Genomic DNA, 21,798 nt, shown 5'->3' with positions numbered 1-21,798 from the left:
GTCAAGCAAAATAAACATTCGAGGACAGGCTCTCCCGTTTGTGATGAACTGCGAGGAAGCTGGGAATAAAGTAAATCGGGTCCCAGGGTCCGGGTGCGAGCGTTTTAGAGGGACGAGGACGTGATCTTTGTGAAAAAAATAAAAAATAAAAAAAGTCTCTTCGGTCCAGCCCCGTGAAGGAGAAGGCTTCGTTCTAAGATTATCTGGTGACCTTGCAGGGTTAGCCCTGGTGGCTCTGGTTTGCGGCCTGTTCCCGTGCCCTGGGGTGGAGGAGATGGAGGCGGTGGGAGCACCCGCGCCCTCGGAGCAGCGGGGCGAGCGCAGATGACATCCCCCGGCGCACCCCGGGCCGGCGCCCGCCTGTCTGCAGCAGACCCCGGGCTTTCCTGGCGTCCTGCACCCCGCACCCTGCACCCCGCACCCCGCACCCCCCACCCCGCACGGTGCAGGAGGTGTCTCCTAGGTGCCGGTGCCAGGCGCAGTGAGGCGCTGGGTCTGCGGCAAACGGTCCCGGGCCAGACGCCGCCCGGACTGCAGTGGGGCAAGGGGGCGGCCGGGACAGGGACCGGGCCAGACGCCGCTGGGTCGACATGCCGGGGGAGGGGGGGGCCTGGGTGTGAGTCCTGCTCTGCCCCTGCCCACGGGCCCTGCACAGCCGCCGCTGGTCTCGAGCTGGGAATACTGTGGTACCCGTGTCCTGGGACCTGAGCGCGACTCAGGGTCGGCGCAGGTGGGGGTGCTCGCCCCGGGGGGGCGGCCTGTTGAAGGACGAGGAGGCCTCTCCGGGCCGACGGGCACGTGGAGGGAGGCGTGTTCCAGGGAACAGGAAGGCGCAGGGGCGAGGAGTGCGGGTGAGGAGGGCCGGGAGGGGAGGGATGGTCCTCCCCCCCACAGCCAGGTAGGGGCCTCGGGGTGCTGCCCCTCTAGTGACCCCTGCGCCCGGCGTCTCCCCAGGGCTGTGCCGGGCTGCGGTCTGCGTGGCCCTCCTGCACCCCCTGGCTGCGAGGGGAGCCCACCGCGTGCTCCCCGGGCGGCTGGGGAGGTCCTGGGGTCCTGGGGGCCCCGGGCCTGTCCTGCCCGCTCAGCCCCTCTCCGCAGCAGCTTCCCAGGTCGCCCACCTGCCCCCGGACCCCCGCTGGGCCCTGCTGTTGCCCGAGCTCCGCCTGCTGGGCCACCCAGCTCTGTCCCCTCTGTCCCCGCTCTTTCCTCCCTGGCAGCACGTGGGCTCTGTGTCCCTGAGGCTGCGCCGCCCGCCCGAGCCCTTGGGAGGTACTGGCCGCGCCCGCGTCTCCTCCTCCTGCAGCAGCCGTGTGGCTCGCCCCTGCGACACCTGCCCTCTGCCCTCTGCCCTATCTCAGGCCACTTTCGGTCCCGGTCCCCTTGCCTTGCTTCCCTGACTGGACCTTCTGGAACCCTCCGCACAGCCCCGGGGGGGCCCTCCACAGGCCTCAGTGCCGCTGCTTTGGGGACAGCGTTCATCCTGCTGGGGGCCGGCCTCGAAGGGGGGCAGCGGTGGGGACAGCCGCTCGCTCCCGAATTCTTGGGACGTGTCCCCGAATGGTGGAGGCCGTGAGTCTTAAAAACGTGCCGCATCGTCAGAAAGCGAGGGACCTTACTTTCCTCCTGTCCGGGGTGTTAGCAGCGTATCCCAGAGGGAATTTGCTGGATTTATATGGGGAAAAAATTGGTTTTGAATGACTTGGTTTTCATTTTCATCATTGCTTCTTCAGGGAGAGCCAGCCCGCCCTAGAGACGCAGTAGGACCTGTTCCACGTCCTTTTCGGCGGCTCCGCTCAGGACCCCGACCGGAGCCCCGCTGACCCCCCCCCCCCGGAACAAAACAGACGAAGGGGTTTCATCTACCGTTTACGACCTGGCGCCATGACCCTCGGTCCTTTCCCGCCTCGCAAGGCTCTCACACTTTGGGGGGAAAAGACGAATAACAGGAACTTCCTGTGTCAGTGGAGGCTTCCCTTTGATTCTAAACCCGCTTTGCATTCACAGCACAGGGGCCGGGCCACAGCGGGAGCTGTCTGCGGCCCCTCCTGACCGAGGCCTTTGGCTGCGGGGCGGCCAGTCACTCCTCATGGCAGGGCCACTAGGAGCGGGTGTGGGCGAGCTGGCTGGGTGCTTGGCTGGGGGCTGTATGGGTGCTTACTGGGTGCTTGCTGGGTGCTTGCTGGGTGCTTGGCTGGGTGCTTGGCTGGGGGCTTGGTGGGTGCTTGGCTGGGTGCTCACTGGGTGCTTGGCTGGGGGCTTGGCCAGGTGCTTGCTGGGTGCTTGCTGGGTGCTTGCTGGGTGCTTGGCTGGGGGCTTGGTGGGTGCTTGGCTGGGTGCTCACTGGGTGCTTGGCTGGGGGCTTGGTGGGTGCTTGGCTGGGTGCTCATTGGGTGTTTGGCCAGGGGCTTGGTGGGTGCTTGGCTGGGGCTTGGTTGGGGGCTTGGTGGGTGCTTGGCTGAGTGCTTGCTGGGTGCTTGGCTGGGGGCTTGGTGGGTGCTTGGCTGGGTGCTCATTGGGTGTTTGGCCAGGGGCTTGGTGGGTGCTTGGCTGGGGCTTAGTTGGGGGCTGGGCGGGTGCTTGGCTGGGTGCTTGCTGGGTGCTTGCTGGGTGCTTGCTGGGTGCTTGGCCGGGGGCTTGGTGGATGCTTGGCTGGGTGCTCACTGGGTGCTTGGCTGGGGGCTTGGTGGGTGCTTGGCTGGGGCTTGGTTGGGGGCTTGGCGGGTGCTTGGCTGGGTGCTTGCTGGGTGCTTGGCTGGGGGCTTCGTGGGTGCTTGGCTGGGTGCTCACTTGGTGTTTGGCCAGGGCCTTGGCGGGTGCTTGGCTGGGGCTTGGCTGGGGGCTTGGCAGGTGCTTGGCTGGGTGCTCGCTGAGGGCTTGGCTGGGGGCTTGGCTGGGAGCTTGGCCGGGTGCTTGCTGGGTGCTTGGCTGGGGTTTGGCTGGGGGCTTGGCCAGGTGCTCGGCCAGGTGCTCGCCGCCCGGCATCTCCTCTCACGCCTTCAGGGAATCAGTTTTGCCCGCCCAGCAGCAAAAAAAAAATGAGGACAGGAGGACGTGGTTCAGCCTTGCGGGGGGCACGTCTGACACCCGCCACACGGGGCCCCTGGAGGACCCCAGGCTCAGGGGAGCGAGCCCGCTCGTCGGGGTCCCTGTGGGAGGGGACTCGTGGAAGAGAGAGTGGGTGGTGGGCACCAGGCAGGGGGGAAGGCGCAGGGAGCGAGGGTTTCCGCAGACTCCGCGTCAGCCTGGGCAGATGGAGAAGTTCTGGGGTGGAGGGTGGGCGCTGCCCAAGGTCACTGAGCGGGGACCCTGCACGGGACAGACTGCGGGGTGCAGGGGCTCCACACACAGCGCCCTCCACGCCCTCCACCCGCGCCCGCCTGTGTCCCTCCTGCATAGCCACCCTCCGGCAGCGGGGCCACGCCGAGCCCGGTGCACTCAGGACAGCTGCCCGCGGGCGCCTCCGTGGCCCTGCTCCGGCCCGGCTGGCGAAAGGCGGCCGTTCGCCGCTCCTGCGGGCAAGTGAAGCCCCCGACGGCTGTCTTCCGCCCGGAGACCCCTGACCCCCACGCCCTCCGAGTGCCCCGACACGTCACCCCCAGGCCTGCGCGGGCAGGAGCGTGGCGCCCACCCCCGAGCCTCAGGCTCGTCGGGCACAGCCGGGGGCCCTCCCGCTGGCCAGGAGGCGGGTCACGTCGGGGGACCTCCGGGGCCAAGCAGGGAGGCTTCCTGGCCCCGGGGCAGGCGGCCAAGCCCGGGCAGGGGGTCGGCCTGTGTCCCCCGGGCCTGGCCGTCCAGCACTAGCTGCATGATCCGTCCCTGTGCCCGGATGCTGGGAACCTCTGGGGGGCCGCAGGCTCCCCTGGGCCGGGCCGCTGGCTGGGGGCCCCACTGGCCCCGTCGGACTTTCCTACCTCTGAGGAATTTCTTTGACAATTAACAAGCAACTTTCCTTTCAAGGAACCTTGGAAGGCTCAGTGTCCCCGTCCCCGAACACCTAGGACATGGGGTTGCGGCAACTTTGTTCATCCCGCGCTGGACGTGCCTTTCCCCCGTTTCTCCTGCCGGCCTGGTTTCCAGGAAGCCGGGGACCCCACGTCCAACCCGCTCCGTTGGCCTCTGATTTGTCCGCACCCCCTGACCCTTCCACGGAGCCACAGGCGGGCCCCTGTGTAGCGGCGCTCGAGGGGCTTGCAGACACGGGAGCGTGGGCGGTGACGGTTCACGGCATGACTGGCCTTCCCGGGCCCGTCCAGGCTGCGGCGGGAGACCCCCGGGCCAGGTGCCACCTGGGGATGACCCTACGGGTGCCCGTGCACAATTCCAGCAGGTTCTCTGCCGAGAGCCTCCGCGGATCCAGGGGCGGGACTGGGACTTGCTTCTCCACCCGCCCTAGGGTCTCCCGCCTGCGCCAGGGCAGGTCACGGCTCTGCCGCAGCCTTGCGGCCGCTCTTCCCAAGCAGGGGTGTTGGGCTGGGAGCCACTCACCTGCGGTGCGTGAGGAAGCTGCCGCTGACGTGGCCCGAGCCGTCGCAGCCCGGCGTGGGGCACGACATGCCCTCCGTCTTGACGGACTTCCAGGAGAACTGCGAGCCATTGAGGTACCCGTCCTTCTGCCTCTTGGCGGCCAGGGGGCACCCGGACGCGCTGCGGTGGGAGGCGTACTTCCCGGTTATGTGGCCCTGGCCGTCACACCCGGGCACGGGACACCTGGGGAGCAAAGCCACACGCTGTGTCGGGGCGTCGCTCGCCGGCGGCCTCTGCTCCGTGGCCGGAGGGAAGGAGAGGAAAGGCGCTGGCAGTGGGCGGCGGCCCAGGACGCTCGTGGGGGGGGGGGGGGGGGCGCCCGGGCCCGTGGGAAACACGCGCTCCTGCGCCCTTCACGTCACCCCGGACTCTGTTAAGTCGCAGGTATTTTGATAATTTTCATCTGAATGAATTTTTAGTTTGTTCTCATGGAAAACTTTTCTCCAGAGTCGGAGGCGAACATTGCAGGCGGCAACGCCGGGGGCATCTCGCCGTCTCTGGGCCCCGGGCGACCGCCTGGGCGGGCGGCGGGGGTGCAGGAGCCCCTGAGAGGCCGGGACGCGGCCACCGCTGGTTCTCAGTGTTGCGGTGACGCATCAGGGGCCCTCGTGGACCCGCCCCTGCCCCCTAGTCCGTGAGCCGCTCTCTGCACCGGGACGGGGAGTGTGGCCCGTGGCAGCCGCTGGGCACACGGCCCGCTGTGTAGACGGTGCGTCCGCGGGCGGCAGGTATCCCGGGCCGTGCTCCCTGGCTCCCCGGCCTGCGGGCCCGCCCCCTCCCGCCGCCCGCTGCCCCCCGCGCCCCGTACCTGATGGGCTCCTGGTCTTCCTTGTCTTCCTTGCTCTGCGCCAGCCTTATGCCGCTCTTCTTCGCCCTCGGGCAGCCTGAAAGACTAGGGAGGCACAGGGCTTCAGGACGCACCCGCTGGCCCGCGGCCGCCGCTCGACACCCCGCTCTCCAGGAGCCGGGCTGCTCCCCACGAACACGGAGCCCGGCGCGGGGCCCTCCTGGGCACCCCACCCCCCCGCCGTGTGCTCCCGGAGGCCTGAGAGCCCAGCGGCCCCGACCGGGACACCACGACCACGACCTGGAGGCCCGGCTGCGGCGGCTGGGGGACGAGGCCGGGGAGCCGGGCAGGTGAGGACGGGCCGGCCGGCGGGTGCAGAAAGGGCAGCCCCGGGGAGCAGCCACGCCTCCCAGACCCTCTGGGGGACCCGCCTTCTACAGCCCTCCCTGACCCGACCCCGACCCCGACCTCAGAGTAGCGGCCTCGGCCTGTCTGCGGGGCGTACAGAGGGCGCCCAACGCCACGCTTCCCTTCCTCAAAATCTTGGGAATAGAAGCTCACACTTCTGCGTGGGAAAACGTGCAGCCGGGGCAGAAAGTGCTGGTAGAGGTACAGGCGTAGCACCGGCCAGCGCCCTGTCCTACGAGGTCACACGGGACAGAGGGAACGGGACTCTGCAGAAGGACCAGAACCTGGGCCGTTTACTGACACGCCCGGGGCACATGGACACAGACTGCAGTGTGGACGGGGCTCCAGGTGGACGGGGCTCCAGGTGGACGGGGCTCCAGGTGGACCGGTCTTTAGCATGGACGTGGACTCCAGTGTGGACGGGGCTCCAGGTGGACGGGGCTCCAGGTGGATGGGGCTCCAGTGTGGACGGGGCTCCAGGTGGACGGGGCTCCAGGTGGATGGGGCTCCAGTGTGGACGGGGCTCCAGGTGGACGGGGCTCCAGGTGGATGGGGCTCCAGTGTGGACGGGGCTCCAGGTGGACGGGGCTCCAGGTGGATGGGGCTCCAGGTGGATGGGGCTCCAGTGTGGACAGGGCTCCAGGTGGATGGGGCTCCAGTGTGGACGGGGCTCCAGGTGGACGGGGCTCCAGGTGGATGGGGCTCCAGTGTGGACGGGGCTCCAGGTGGACGGGGCTCCAGGTGGACCGGTCTTTAGCATGGACGTGGACTCCAGTGTGGACGGGGCTCCAGGTGGACGGGGCTCCAGGTGGATGGGGCTCCAGTGTGGACGGGGCTCCAGGTGGACGGGGCTCCAGGTGGATGGGGCTCCAGGTGGACGGGGCTCCAGTGTGGATGGGGCTTCAGGTGGACGGGGCTCCAGTGTGGATGGGGCTCCAGGTGAACGGGGCTCCAGGTGGACGGGTCTTTAGCATGGACGTGGACTCCAGTGTGGACGGGGCTCCAGGTGGACGGGGCTCCAGGTGGACGGGGCTCCAGGTGGACGGCGCTCCAGGTGGACAGGGGCTCCAGTGTGCACGGGGCTCCAGTGTGGATGGGGCTCCAGGTGGATGGGGCTCCAGTGTGGACGGGGCTCCAGGTGGACGGCGCTCCAGGTGGACAGGGCTCTAGTGTGGATGTGGACTCCAGTGTGGACAGGGCTCCAGGTCGACAGGGCTCCAGGTGGGCGAGGCTCCAGGTGGACGGGACTTCAGGTGGACGGGACTTCAGGTGGACGGGGCTCCATGTGGACGGGGCTCGAGGTGGACGGGACTTCAGGTGGACGGGGCTCCAGCATGGATGCAGACTCAGCATGGACATGGACTCCCGTGTGGGCACACAGTGTGACCAGGGGGCCCAGACCGTGCCCCTGCTGCTCCTGGGCTTGTGGTGCGCCCTTCCCTGGTCAGCCCTGGCCCCCGGCCACGCGGATTCCCAGGTGGAGGCGGGTTGCCCGACGGGAGGCCCATCCCCGGCCCTGCACCCCACATCCTCAGCTTTGCACCTTCTTGGTGAAGGAGCCTGGCTCCCGTCCGCCGAGAAGCGGCACCCTGCAGACTGGGGGCGGCTCGGGGCCGGGCTGGGCTGCGGGCGGTCTCCCTGGCGCGTGGTCTCCCTGGCGCGGGGCCCATCTCCTATGGCAGGAACGTGGCAACAGCACCCGAGTCTCTCCCTCCTGCTGCCTTTATCCCTCTGCTCCATTTTGAGGTAAGATGTAGGAAAGGGAGGTCCTCTCCCCCCCGACTGCTCAGCGGCTGCCCCCACGCCCCGCAGTCTGGCTCTTCTCTCTGCTGGCAAACGCGCTGTCGCCCGGGTCGCCGTGACCCTCGAGCGGCTGGCGGATCTGCAACCCCTGCTCCTCCAGGGCCTGCGAGCGGCCTCGGCCTGTGCAGGTCCGTGTCCCGCGCCCACGCCGTCCCTGGGCCCCTCGCCTCCTCTCCTCGCTGCGGCTACTCGCACGGTGTGTCCTAAGCATCTTCCTGACCCATCTGCTTCCCCCTCCGAGACCTGGCAGCCGGGAGGCCGGGTGACCTCGGAGCCGCCCGAGCGCAGCCCGTGTCACCCCTGCAGTGGCTCCTCAGCACGTGCACGAGGCCCCGGGTGCCCGGCCTGCCAGCAGCTCCCGCGTTCTCTTCTCCTGGGTCCCCACCTGCCTCACCACCTCCGCCACCCGCCGTGCCACCCGGCTGCCCCCGCGGCCCCGCTCCAGCTGTCTGGGGTTCAGGGCGTCTCCCTGGGTGCGGGCGCCGTGCTGACAGCCACCCAGGGAGCCCGCAGAGCCCTGTCCCTGGGTCACTCACGCTGTGCCGGAAGCCGTGCACTCACTTGACAGGTGCCACTGAGCCACACGCTCGTTCGCCTTCGTGCAGCCCGGCCGCCCGTTGGTGCAGCGGAGTCACCATGTGCACCCTCGGCCCTCCCTGGCCGGGTCGGGAGCCCCACTGCCCGCCGCTGCGGTGCCGCCGCTGCTTCCGTTCACGGCTCCGGCCTCCCCCTGCAAGTGTCACCTCCGAATGGCGCTTTCGGATCCCCTCGCCCGGGAGTCCCGGGTGACACTTGTGATGGAACGCTACACGACGACGTTTCCTACACAGATGTCCCACCGTCCGCCGTCACGGGTGCAGGGGCTCGTGGCGTGTCTGGGTCTTCGCGATCTCGTGGGGTGATTTTGCTCTGGTCTGGTCTCACGGCTCGCCCTTGCTGCGCATCCAGCACAGGGTGGCAGGCTCTGACCCGCGGGGTCAGCCCGCTGCACGTGACATCACAGCCCGGCCCCGCACTGCGGCCCCGCGAGCACCTGGGGACGCCCAGAGACTTCTTTGGTTGTCTCGAGTGACCGAGATGGTGGTAGAGCCAGGAAGCCGCTCGACCGCCCGCGTCAGCGAGGCCCAGGTGGACAGCCCTGGCCGGGAGGGTGAGCAGAGGCCCTCCCATCGCCCCAAGGCCCCCTTGTGGGCACTGCTAGCCCGGGCCCCACGGCCCCGCGCTGCCCACAGGTGCGTCGGGTGATGGACAGCAGACAGAAGCACGCGGAGCTCAGTGACGGAGCCGCACAGCGTGGGCGCGGTGTCCGACCCTCCTCCAACCCGTCGAGCGGCCGGGGGCATCCCTGCTCCCCCGCAGGTGGTCCCACGTCCACCCCATCCCCTGCTCCCCTCATCAGGGTCCTCGGGCAAACACCCTCCTCTAGTGGGCGGCCCTGGGCGGACGCTGTCTCTGAGGGGCCTCCGCTCCCCTCCCCTCCCCTCCCCTCTCTCCCCTTCCCTCCCTCTCCCTCCGCTTCTTCTTTTTCCTCCGCGTGGGAGACGCACTTAAAGCGCAGGTGCTCGTGTGCTTCGGGACTGTCGCTTCACAATCAGAGATTCCGAGACCGGCCGGGCGGGCGGCGGCCTCCCCTAACCCAGTCGCCACCTGTGCCGACCCGGTGCCGCTCTGCCGTCGGACGGGTCCTCACACACGCCCAGTCCCTGCCTCGGCACTGGCTTGTCGCTGCGAACCCAACAGGACGGGAAGTATGTGCCCCTGGCCGCAGGTCCTGATCCACTTCCGTGGAGACGACGTCCCCAAAGTTTCTCTCAGTTCCCTTCTGAATGTGGCGGGCACGGGGGTGGGGGGGGGCAGGATCTGTGGCCGCGCCGCGGACCGTGTTGTCCTGGAGCCCGGGGCCGGCTCTGAGCTCCGTCGAGCGTCCCGGCGCCTTCAGCTCAGCTCCTCGCTCCCAGGGGCTGGGCAGCCCGCGGCTCGGATCGCGGTGTTAAGAGGCCCGCTCCCAGGGTGTTGGGGCGCCGCTCCCCGGGACGCCCCGGGCCTCACAACACGCCTGTCGGCTGCTTTTCCCCGATCGTCGAGGGGGCACGGCTGCTGCTGGGCAACCCGAGCACCTTCTCACCGGTGGGCCGGCTGCCCGGCAGGCGAGGGCCCTTGGCGTCCCGGGACGGACGCTGTGACGACGGTGCTGCCTGGTGGTCCCGGCATCTAGACCCTCGTAGCCGCGGGTCCCTCCGTGCGGGCGGGAAGGGGGCACGAGCACGAGTGGGCAGGCGCCTCGCTTACCTTCGGTGAGACGCGTAGTTCCCGGTGATGTGCCCGGAGCCGTCGCAGCCAGGGGTGGGGCACCTGCAATGAAAAATGCAGAATGGGCGATTTACTGGAAGGAAATACAATCCCCGGAACAACTAAGTCCCTCACTTATCCAGAAGCAACCGCTCTGAGGCTTCGCCTCCCAAGTGAAAGAGACGCGGAGCCGCGGGCTCCCTGCTGGGCGCGGGGCGCCTGCCCCCGACCACCGGATACCAACCTTGGCTCCCTTCTCCTGCGCACAACGGCGCTTCCCAGAAGGATCACGGATTTCTGTACCTGCCTGGGCTGCAACAGTCCCGGGAGCATCCTGGGCCCGACGCTATTACTCCAGAGTCGATCCCTCCAAATACCTCCTGCCACCTCCCCTTGTCACTGTGGTCCCCGTGGGACTCGGCTGCAGCCACCGTGTGCGCAGCAAGACTCGCAGGGGAAAGGATGTGCAAGATCCTCGTCTACACGGCCCACGCCGGCCTTATGGCGAGCCCCCATTAGACGGACTCTTGGTCAGCGGGGCTGACTGGCCACCCCGCGACCCCAGGAGGGCAGCGGCCCCGAGCGGAGTGCTGAGGACCTGCCGGGCCGTCCTGCGGACCGGCCCTGGGTGCGGCGGGGGGCTCGAGGGCCTTAGAACCCGTTTCACTGGCCTGAGTGGAGCCCAGGCGTCTTGGTCAACCAGGTCCTGGGAGTCCTCGATGCCTACACTGCCTGGCTTCTTCACTACCCCACTGCCACTGCCCTGGGGGGACGGGATGTGCCTTACAAATGATTCCTGCCCCTTCCTACAACTTCCTACACGAGCCTTCCCAAGACCCGTCCCGGGGGCGCTGCAGAGACACTTCAGTCCGCGCTACTTTAGTTTGCCTCGTACCCACCAGGAATGTAGAAATCGAGGACAAAAATCAAGAAAAGTTATTTTTCTCCATCAAGTGTGTAGATCTCAAAGAAAAAAAAAAAAGCTACCCCCAAAACACCCAACCTAACCCCAAGGATGAAGGCACTGTGTGAGCCACCTGACACCTAGGAGCAGCCCGGGTCACGCCCTGTGCCCTCCTCCCTGCTCGGGGAGCACCTGCCTTCCCCGCAAGGGCGGACATCACACATTTCAAGGGTTTACTGGACGTGGACTGCGTCTGAGGCGTTTTGGGGCTTTCCTCTCAGAGAGCCACCGTGGGGGCCGGATGCTGAGCCGGGCCAGACGGGACTTCCTCAAAGTCAGGAGCGGGACCCCGCGCAGCCCCTGCGCCCCGCGGCACTGGACAGAGGCGGGCCTGGGGTGCCCCGTGCTGACACGCGCACGTGCGGACGTTCCTAGGAGTCAGAAGCTGCCCACGTTTCCTTTAGTCCCAAAAAGGGCCCAGGGCACCAGCTCTCAAGGTTCGGGACGCGGTATCTCTGGGTCGGGGCGCAGGCTCAGGTTCCCTGGAGGCCCAGGCCGGGAGGGTGGGAAGGGGAGGTCACTGGCCTGCACCGGGGGAGCCCGGGAGTTTTAAAATAAGCGTTTGGGTGGAACAACGGGGCGTTTAGATGGAATCTGCGTATCAAGAACAGGGACAACCGGAATCGGGTTGTTGACCTGATTTCTGCTAAAGTAACAGCAGCTTACATACAATTAAACTTGCATCACAAGACTCTTGTGCTGAGATGACTCAGTGATTGTTTCCTAAATAACAGGTGAAGTGACCCGGCCTCAGGCCTCCCGGGCTGATTTCCCTCAGCTCCCCCCCCCGGGGCGCGTGGACCCGGCCCCGAGAGCTGGAGGATGAGGGCGACTTGCGAGCAGTAAAAATCATTCTATCTAAGAGAGGCTAATCTTCGTGCAAGTTTCTGTTTGGAAAATGTATCAAGAAACAGAAATGTTTCCTACTAGCCAATAATACACACTTGGCCTTGCTTTTTGCTTAAAAAAAAAAAATCCTTAAACTCTTCCTAATTTAACCACTCAGTGCAAATTTATTTAAAATTTATTCATTTTAACATGAGTAGAAATTCTTCAATATGCCTTTTTTTGGTGAGGGCTGTAGGAGGTTGACATATTCTGTTCAGATTTAAAGTGAGGCATTATAACCAAACTAATGCAAATGAAAATCAGATTTGACTAATTATAAAAAAAAAAGAGAGAGAGACAGAGAGAGGGAGAGAGAGTAAGATTTTCCAGAGTAGATTTTGTGCATTCAAGCCATTTACAAAGGCATCATCTGATTTAAAAAAAAAAAAAAGGAGGTGTTTAAAATGGCCTCTATCACCATGAAAACAACAAACAAAATATTGATTTGGCTCATTTTCAGAGCTTCCACTGTGCCGGGAAAGAAAAAAAGAAAAAACATTTCCAGAAAGAGTTCTTGCTTTCTTAAGAGGTCTGCTCTTCTCAAAGCTCCGAGTCAGGCAGTCGGGGCGGAGTTCCGGGCCCGCCTCCCGCCCCGCGGCTGCGTGACCTGAGTGGGCCCCTCGCCCGCCTCACCTGCGCAGCTGCACCTGCACCGCGGGCCTGCCCTGGCTCCTGCGCCCCCCGCGCGCCTCCTCCAGGGAGCCTCCCCTGCCTTCACCCCCGTGGGCTCCCGCACAGCACAGCGGGGCAGCCCGGGGCCACGGGGGGCGGGGGGGCAGCTCCGAGGAGCCCACCGCCTCTCTTTGTCTCCTTCCCCCGACACCCGCAGCTCGGGGTTTTGTCCGGGGTGGTAATTCGGCTCTTTTATCTTTAGGTGGTGCTTCCGGACCACATAAGGCAGCCTGGAAGGGTTTCTTTCTTCTCTCCGCTCCGTGTATTCATTTTTCTGTTGCAGCTCGAGACTTTCAGGCTTTTTTAAACTCTTAGATTTACATACAGATTTCCTAGCTTTAAGAAATCTCAATACTCAAAAATACAATTTTCTGAAGTCGGTGAATGAGGGAGTGATTATTCACCTAACAAAAGGGGTCTTTGCTTCTCAGATGGAGCCAGCTCCGGGACCCTTGATAATGGGGCGGTGTAAAATCGATTTACAAAAATTCGATTTCCATCTACCCATCTAAGAGCACATCTCTTCCATGAAGGGAGGCCCATGTGGGATAATCAAAATCCCCCGTGGATAAAATCAGACAGTAGCATGTGCCGCACAGCTTGGGTTTTGAAATGGCAGAAGAGATTGACTGGGTTTCCATGGAAACCCCCCAGAAGGCAGGCACAGGTCCTCCGCGCTGAAGTGCTCGGCAGCCGCGGGGAAGCACACCAGACCCTCACCGCCCTCCTGGCTTCCTGGCAGTTACCAGGACAATAGCACCAAGTCTATTTTAAGTTCCTATGGTTAGAGATGCAAAGTTCTGTGACATAAAACACTCGCCTCGAATATCGAATATCGCTTCACTTCCCCTCCAAAGGTGCTTTTGGTGAAAATACTCTGAGAACGCACACGGGGAACAAACGGTCTTAGAGCTAAGCTTGCTGCCCCGTGGACGTATACGAGACAAAAAAAAAAAAAAACAACAACAACAAAAAACAAAAACCCAAAAACATTTGTGCCCGATCCATGCCCTTGCATTTGCCTTGGGGTTTAAGTAACACCAAGGAGAAATAATTGGGTGTAGGGAATGTCACCACCTGGCTGGAAAAATCGGGCCTAAAAAGACATTTAAGAATGGCAATGGGAAAATCACGACAAAATGCTTTAAGCGGTGTTTAAGTTTTGCAGCATCCAAGCAAAAGCTGAAGGAAAAAAAAAAAATCAGGACCATTCACCAAGTTCTGGATTTCCGAATTCATGGAACCAGCCCTTCTCAGGTAGGAGCGAACTGGGTCCGTGTTGCTTCGGCAGATCTAAGACATCGAAGAGCCCTTTGAGCCCAAACCTCCCGCAATGCCCCGTGTGCTCAGGGCTCCTCTGAACTACTTCCCATCGAAGGAGCATCCCGCCGGGACCTCTGCAGGGGCTCCACAGGTACACCCACGTGGAGGTCAGGACACAGACCCCCCAATATCAAAGCATAACTCCGTGTCTATGCACTGAAACACACAGTCCCGAAAACGAGATCTGACCTCGCGCTGGCGCCCATCACAAGAACGTGACAACGGACCCCCTTGCCTCTCGCCTGCCCCTGGTTGGTCCCTCAGCAAGACACACGACCTCCCACGGTGTTGTTTTCTCCCGTTTACCAAACCCCTGTCCTGAGGCAGGGCGGGAGCAACGGGAACTGTTAAATCCGCTGACTGGCCTTGTATCATCGACTAAGGATTGCTAAGACTGTGTCCAAGCGCCTCCTCCGTGTGCGGTCGTGCTCCCCTCTCTTGAAAACAGAGACGAGGATCTGATCGAACGTCATATGGAGAGAGACACCTGAAATGGGACGGTTTCTCCCAGTTGGACGATGTCCACACTGAAGTGCCTGTTGCTACACATCGGGAGCTGAGGCCGGTCGACCCGTGTGCATCGGTCCCCTTGGCGATACTGTCACGAGCGCCTCGGAAAAAGGTCCAAGGCTGACTCCACGCACACAAGCCTTTGTTCTCGGGGACCCAGAGGTGCTGCCGAGGAGTCCTTGCTGGGTGCCAGGTGGCTGAGGACGGACTCCTCGGGCCGGCCTCGCAGCATCTGCCTCCTGGGGCATCTTACCCTTGCCCTGCGGACCGGGAGGCCACCCGGCCTGCGTGCACCAGCCTAGGACGCCCTGTCCACGTCCGCTCGGTCTGAGCTGGTGGACCTGCCCGGGGGCCGGAGGGGGGCGCGGAGACCAAGCTTATCTCCTCAAAACCAGCTTACAGGAAATAACATCTGGAGGCGTCTCATGATCTCTTATCTTGATACGAGTCAATTACTTATTTTTTAAAATCTTAGGGGCTGAAAGCACGAACTGCCCAGAAGGCCGGCTTGCTACTGGATTTGAGTCTAGAAGCTCAAGCTGCGCAGGAGAGGACTCGCTGAAGCTCTGAAAGGGTCGTACCAAATGTCAGAGCGACGCGCTCGAGATCTTGGGGCAATTCACGGGAAGGCCCTTTACTGCTTTTCTCGCCCGTTTCTCCGGTGGCAGCTCTACCAAGGGAACTTAGTAAAAGTTTATATATATATAAAAGTACATATATAAATATATATATACACAAAAAACTTTTTATCTCCCTCAATTTTAAAAGAAATCATGAAAATGTAAAACAAGGCATCGTCTCTAGTAGTAAAACGTATTTGTAAATTGGAATGATTCAGGCCACATAGATAGGTCTCTGCTTCATTTATGTAGAAAAGTTCAATTCAAAAAACACCTTTTCTTCTGGCTTAAAGAGATATGGTTCTAAAAATATATTTATTTTGATTTTTTTGTCGTATAAAAGGGAAACAAAGAAATTCAGAGTCGTGCAAAATAATTTCTAATGGAAAAATGACATATACTGATTTTTACACTGCACCTCTGCAATCTTCTCCCCAGATGGAAAGAAACCAGGTCACTTAAAAGCAATATACATTACTTCTGCCCAATTTCTGAGATATATTACCTGAAGCTCCAGGAAGGACAAAATCGTGCAAATCACTTTTTAACCTGTTAGACATTCAATAATTTTCTCTCTCTTTTTTTTTTTTTGAAGTTCCCCCGCCCCGGCCTCCCGCCCGAAATCGCTGGGGCCCCCGCAGCGCCGCGGCCGCTCTGAGCCGTGGAACGAAGCCCCGCGTCTGCTGTAGGGCGTGGGAGGGTCCCCCCCCCCGCCCCGCCCCGCCCCCGCACTGTGCCACCTGCAGGGCCACTCGCCCACCGCGGGCTGGCTGAGGTGCCACCCGCCTGAGCCCTGAGCGCCCGCCCCTCCAGGAGGCACTTCCGTGGGAAGCGTTACTGGATTTGCTTCTTGCTTTCATCCCAACGCCTGGGCTTTGTCCTCTTCTCCCTTTCCCCGTGAGTGTCGGGTGAGGGGCTTTTGCGTGCTTATGTGTGGGACCCTCCAGCTTTACGCACACCTACACGTTTCAAAGTGCACATTCGACACGTTATTAGAAGAATTTAGGTGGAAGACCTGCTCTCTGCTGTGTGTAACGTGTAAGCAAAAACAGCCTTTTTTTTTTTTTTGGTCCCCAGAACTTTTTAAATTACACCGAAAAGCAAACCAATAAATGACATAGAATTTTAAAGGTACTCTTAACATGATTTTTAAAAATTCACTTTGATGATTCAGATAACATTTCTGGCTGGGTCAGGCCTCGGGGTACTAAGGAAGCAGAGCGTGTGGTCACGCGGCTAACACTCAAGCTGCGGTTCCCGGAGCCCGGGGTGGACGGGAAGCCCACGGAGCTGTGTGGTGTAGGAGCGGCAGGTGGACGGAGGTGGTGGTTTAGGAGCCGCGTCAGCGCCGTGATGCCCGGTAGCCGTGCAGGCCAGAGCCCACGCGGCATGCCGTGAGGCCCGGGGGGTGGTTCACGTGTGCACAACCCACTGGGAGGACGTCTCTAGCGGGTGGCTCACGCCCCTGCCGTCAGCCTCGGGTCACCTCCCCCTAACATGTGCCGTGTGACCCCCTCTGCCCTTCCCCGACTCAGGCCCCGGGGTCCCTGGGAGCGCGTGTGCTGCCCGGCCTGGGCTGGCAGTGCTGGACCGTAGGGCCCCAAGCAGAGCCGAGGTGGGGTCCGGACTGCTCCTGGGGCATCTTCAGGGAACGCGGAGCTGCAGGCCTGGGCTGCCACAGCAGCTCTGCTGGTCATGCTACATGCACTTTTCCATCTTTTCCAAACATGCAGCCTACGGATCTTAAGCTCTAAGTCATCGGTCATGCTGCCTCCTTGTCCGCGGATGGGAGCCTAACTGGGGCCCTCGCCGCCACACCGCACTGCTGCCCGTGAGTGGTCCCAGGTACATCCAGGAGTAGGCTCCTGTCCAGTGCGGCCGAACGTACCTAGCACATCCTGACGTCCCATTCACTTAACGGGATGTGTCCATGGGAACCTGCTGCCAGAGCACATGCACGTCCAGCAGCAGTAGAGCGGCTAAACAAGAGACTGGGGCAGCCGGAGTCAGAATTGGAATTGGACTCGGAGGACCCATGCAAAAAAAAACACACAAGAGGTGACTGGTGTGGCTGAGCGAAGGCAACAGAATCCAGCATTCTAACGTCCTGTCCTACGCGGTGCACGCGCACCGCCCTGGGGATGCGGGCGGGCTGCGACCCGGCATGCAGAGACCGCGCGGGGCCCACCAGGAGCACTCACCTTTGCCGATCGCACTGAGCCCTCGGGCTGTCAGTGCCAGTGGTGTGTAGTGAGGAGTGGTTGGTGAGGGCCCGTGTGCGTGCGGCTGCGGGGAATGGTTTCTGGCCACGGGCGCGGGTGGGGGGGTGGAGATGCGCAAGGACGGGCGTCTCTACCCTACTTGGCATGCTTCACTCAAACGTGCGTGGCCTCTACGGACGGGAAGGCATGGGTGCCCGAATCCCACGGGTCTCGCCCACCGTTGAGGGTCACTGATGGGGGTGGCACAGGGTCGGGGGGGGGATCCCTGCAGCGGCTGCTGGCTCAGCATCGTGAACCGGGTGGACTGTGCTTGAGGCAGCAGGACCCGCCAGCAGCACGCCCGGAGGCTGGGCTTCCTGCAGCTGCATGCCCAGCGCACCCCTGCCCCTACCCCGCGGGGCGGCCGGGCCGAGTCAGGGGCAGCCGCAACACCGAGCCAGCCCCACGCGGCCCCTTCCCGTCACAGTCACCCGCTGGGCCAGACACACACTTGCGGGGAGCGAGCCGCAGGGCCCACGGGGCCGGGGGCGGGGGGAGGGCGGCCGTTCAATTTCTCCGTCCACAGACGGTTGGAGGCTGCTTTTAAGTGAAGGGGGGCGTTTGGGTGAATGAAAAGCAGCTGTGTCCTGGGCTCATGGACGTGGCGGGCACGGGGGAGGCCCGGGGCCACGGGCCGGGGCGGCCACACGGCTCCCCTGGCGGCTGAGGCCCTGCTCCTCCCGCTACCGTTCTCCCTGAATTCGTTCCCCCTGTTTTTCCTAGTTTGTGGTGTTTGTGGATCTTTTATTGTTTGCATCCCTCTGTCGTCTCGGAGGAAGTGTTCTCAGTTCTACCCGGGAGAGGCGAGCGGCTCCTGCGCCCCGACACGTCCCGAGTGATCCCGGGGTCCTGTCCTGTGACACCGGGGCCACCCTGCGTCCCTCCCCCTCGCCCCCCTCGCCCCGCCTCCTGCCCCATCCTCTCCTGTGCACCTGCCTGGTTTTAAGCTACGCCTTCGTTTACTTTCTGCTGTGTCATCGCTCACTGAAAACAATGGAGTTCTAGCCTTTCTCCTCGGACTTTGCCTTTCCTCCTTGTTTTTTTTTTTTTTTTTTTTTTGTTGTTGTTGTTGTTGTCACATTTATAAGTGATTTCAGAAACTCTTAGTTTAGCAAAAGTTTGTAGAAATAAGCTGATCAAATATATATATATATTTTTACAGGCAAAGAGGCAGATCCAAACAGGTGAAGCCTACTGTTTAAATCCGTGCCAAGAGCCGCCGGGCCGAGATGAGAAGGGACCTGTCCTGTCTCCTGGTGCCTCCGCGCTCCTGCTCCGGGAAGGCCCGTTAGCAGCTGCCCCTGCCCTGGGAAGCTGCCGTGCGGGGAGCCCCTCACCCGGGCTCTTGGTGCTTGAAGACAGACCTCGCTGTTTGGAAGGACCCCTCGGGTCTCATCAAACGGGCAGAGCGAAGGGGGTCGCGGGAAAGGGAGTGGGATTCCTCCAGGCTTCCGTGCCAAGGACGCAGCCAGAGCGGCTTCCAAGAGGCGGACTGTCCACTGACCGTGCGGCCCCCTCTGACCGCGAGGGGCCGACCAGAGAGCAGAGGGGCTGGGGACCCGCACCCCGGGGCCGCAAGAGTTGACCCCGGGTGCTGGCTCCCGAATCTGCAGAGCCTGTGCGTTCCGCTGAGGACAAGACGAGAACCAGCAAGTGCTCAAGACGGGGACACGAAGTCCAGGAGCGAGCAAGGCGGGCGGGAGGGGCGGACGGCCGGACGGGGCCGAGGAACAGCCAGGCGCCCACCGGAGACCCTGCGGCTCCTGGACACGCTGCGTCGTCCCCGGAGCTGCCGGGGGCCCGAGGCCGGGGCGGACGACAGCCCCGCCAGGCGTGTCCTGCCGTGGGGACCCCACAATGACGGAGCCTGCCCACGGCCCAACCCCTCAACCTCCCGGAGAGAAACCCAGAGCCCCCCACTCCTTGCTGGAAGCCTCAACGGAAGATCAGGGACTCAGGAGAAGTGAGGATGGGTCTGCGGAAGGGACACGGCGGTGGCGGCTCCCACTCCTCCCTGGCCGTGGAGGCTGCGAGCAAAGGATGCCTGGTCCCCCCCAGTGGCCCTGCCGGCAAGTTCCGGGGAGGGAGGGTCTCCCCTCCGTGCTTCGCTGGACCAGCAAGTTAGAGACGAACCAAGAGAGAAGGACGCGCTGCGGGAGCAAGATGGCAAGCAAACCGATAAGCCACGCGACGTGGAAGACGGAAGTGACGGGGCCGCGCCGAGATGTGGGCGCTCATGGGGCAAACCTCGCGACGGGACCCGCATGGGCTGCAGCAGAGCCTGTGCCCTGAGCCCCGCAGGCAGATCTCTGGTGCATTCCGCAGTGACCAGGGGCAAGAGGACCGGAACCGTGTCACTTGAATTGAAAAGTTAATAAAGCGTTTGGAGGTTTTAGTTCGGAAAAGAGAAGACCGCACCAACGAAAGTTGCTGCCCCCAAGATGGGAAGGGAAGGGGGACACCTGCCCCAAGCGTCCCTACGGGCCCGGGACCACTTCCAGGAGGGGCTTTCCCACCGTGCCGCGACCCCTTGGGGCCCCGCCCTGACCCCCGGGTGCTCACGAACAAGCTGGGAGACCCCTGAGGGCGTGGGGGTCACCAGGGCAGGCTGGACTGGCACCCCGAGGGACCGCGAGGCCTCCCAGGGCCGAGGGCCTGGCTCTGTGCACGGCTCTGTCCTCATCGCTTCCTCTCTGCGGCCCCAGGTCTCCGCAGGTGCATAGACACGCTCCCAGCAGGACCGACAGGCCCGGGCCGCCTGGAAGCCCTGCCTCAGGCTCCCCGGCTCTCACACAGCCTCCCCCCGCCGCCCCCCCGCAGGCCCCTGGTCCTCTGGCGAGGCCAGCCTTCCCCGCACCTGCTTGGCCGAGCACTGGCCAGGCTGCCCCCTCTGACCTCCTCCCAGAACCTTCTCTCCCGCCTGCTGTGCCCCAGCCTGACCTCCGGCTCCACCCACGGAGCCCCGGGTGCCTTCCCAGGTGATGCGTCACTCGCTCCTCTGAACACAGGCTCCGGGAGGGCAGGCGAGGCCTGAGCGGGGACCCCCAGCCCCAGGATGCTCCCTATGGCCGGCTCCGTATCCCGTGGCACAGACGGTTCCGGTGCTGCCGGCAGTGGTGGCTGTACCGTCTGGTTTCCTGGCTAGCACACCCCGAGGTCCTTGGAGGGTGTAGATGCTTTAGAGCTCGGCGCGTGGCTCCCAGCGGGGCCTGGCCTCCGTGTCCTCCCCTCTCTGCAGGACAGCAGCAGTGAGGCTCCCAGTGTGGCCCGTCCCAGGTCGCCGGGACTCTATGGGCCCCGGGGTGCTGCCCCCAAGGAAGGCCAGACCGAGGACCCCGTGTGGGCATCGGTGGGCTGAGCAGCGGGGCTGCCGTGTGCCCGGGTGCAGGAGCTGGGGCCGAGGGGACCCTGCCCAGCAGGTGAGGTGCGCATAGCTGTGCCCCTGCAGGAAGACTGACGCAGAGGCAGAGAGGCCAGGGCAGCCGTGACGGAGGCTCAGGGCCCCGTGGGCCGGCCTGCGCTTGCCCAGGGCACGGGCCTTACCTCTCCAGCTCCAAACCCCCCAGGATCGGACAGTCTTGCCCCCCGTGCTCAGCTCCCTGTTGGGAGTAAGAGCTAAGCCGTACGGTGTGAGCCTTAAGACGGGGGAGGCCACACAGGAGGTTCCTGACCTTTACCCCGACCGCCTGTGCCCACCTAAAGCCCAGAGAGCAGAGGGCAGGCCCTGGGGCTCCGCAGGGAGGGAGGGTAAGGAGGGGCCTCCTCCCGACTGGTGACCCCCGAGGCCCTGGGCCCCCTGCAATCCCAGAGGAAGAGCCTGCGACCCCCTGCGACCTCTGAGGCTGCCATCCGCCTTCTGACTGGCCACCTCCCCTTCCCCGGCACCCTGGGTGCTGGGTGCTGCCCCACCAGCCCCGGGTCACAGGCAAAACAGGCTCAGAGACACTCTGCTGTGGCCAGAGCAGAAGCGGGGCTGGATTCGCGGCCTCAGCCTCCTGGACACCAGGGTGGAACTGCGTCCTGTGGCGTGAGCTGGGGGCTCGGCGGGTCCGGAGGCAGGAGGGGCGGGACCCCGGCGAGAGCAGAGGAAGGAGCATCACTGCCCCGTGCCCCCCCCCCCCCCACGATCCCTGGTCGGGGAGGGTCTCTGGTAGGAAGGGACGCCCTGCACCACCCTGGCTGGCCACTCCCGTCATCCCGCAGGTGCGGCTGTGCGCTGCCGGTGGTGGGCTCCGAACCGGACGCCGCGTGGTTTCCTCTGTCCGAGGAAGGAGGTTGGTCCGAGTGACTCCAGGCCACATGTGGGGACAAGTGTCCTGAGCTCAAGCGTGTCACCATCTGCCCGCGGAGGGGGAGCGGTACAGTCACACGGAAGGACCGTCGGACACGGAAGTCAGGCCACGACGGGGGACAGCCGTGGTCCTGCGTGGGGTCACTGCTGTCGCAGGGCCGGCCTCGGCCTGCGTGCTGCACCCCTGGACCCCGCGGAGACGGCCGGCCGTGGCCGTCTGGAGACCCCGTGCAGGTGCGCCCGCTGGCCGCGAGAACCGGAGCAGGTCCCTGCCCACGCAGGTCCCTCACGACTCGAGCTCTCTCCCACGGACACACGTGCCGGCGCCAACCGCTCCCTGTCAAGTCACGCTGCGGGACCGCTGATACCCTATCGGCCTCTATGTAACCGGAAGCACCTCCGATCTGGTTTTTAAGGGAATCGTTCTAAAATGTGATTGTTCCAGAGTGAACTCCACG

General features: G+C 63.6%; 1 protein-coding gene across 50 annotated transcripts in view; it reads right to left on the bottom strand.

The window, feature by feature from the left end:
- Positions 1-21,798, bottom strand: part of MYT1L (myelin transcription factor 1 like) — a 409,061-nt gene that overhangs the window by 20,421 nt on the left and 366,842 nt on the right. For all 50 annotated transcript variants that reach the window (XM_072767848.1, XM_072767862.1, XM_072767844.1 and 47 more), the window contains 3 exons: positions 9,812-9,874; positions 5,333-5,416; positions 4,486-4,707 (listed from right to left, as the gene is read on the bottom strand). In XM_072767848.1, the coding sequence (XP_072623949.1) occupies positions 4,486-4,707; positions 5,333-5,416; positions 9,812-9,874 (369 nt within the window). The remainder of the gene's footprint in view (positions 1-4,485; positions 4,708-5,332; positions 5,417-9,811; positions 9,875-21,798) is intronic.

This window comes from Vulpes vulpes, chromosome 8, assembly GCF_048418805.1.
Source record: "Vulpes vulpes isolate BD-2025 chromosome 8, VulVul3, whole genome shotgun sequence".
NCBI classification, from domain to species: domain Eukaryota; kingdom Metazoa; phylum Chordata; class Mammalia; order Carnivora; family Canidae; genus Vulpes; species Vulpes vulpes.
The sequence above is the reverse complement of the archived record's forward strand: the minus strand, read 5'-3'. Positions and strand labels throughout refer to the sequence as shown.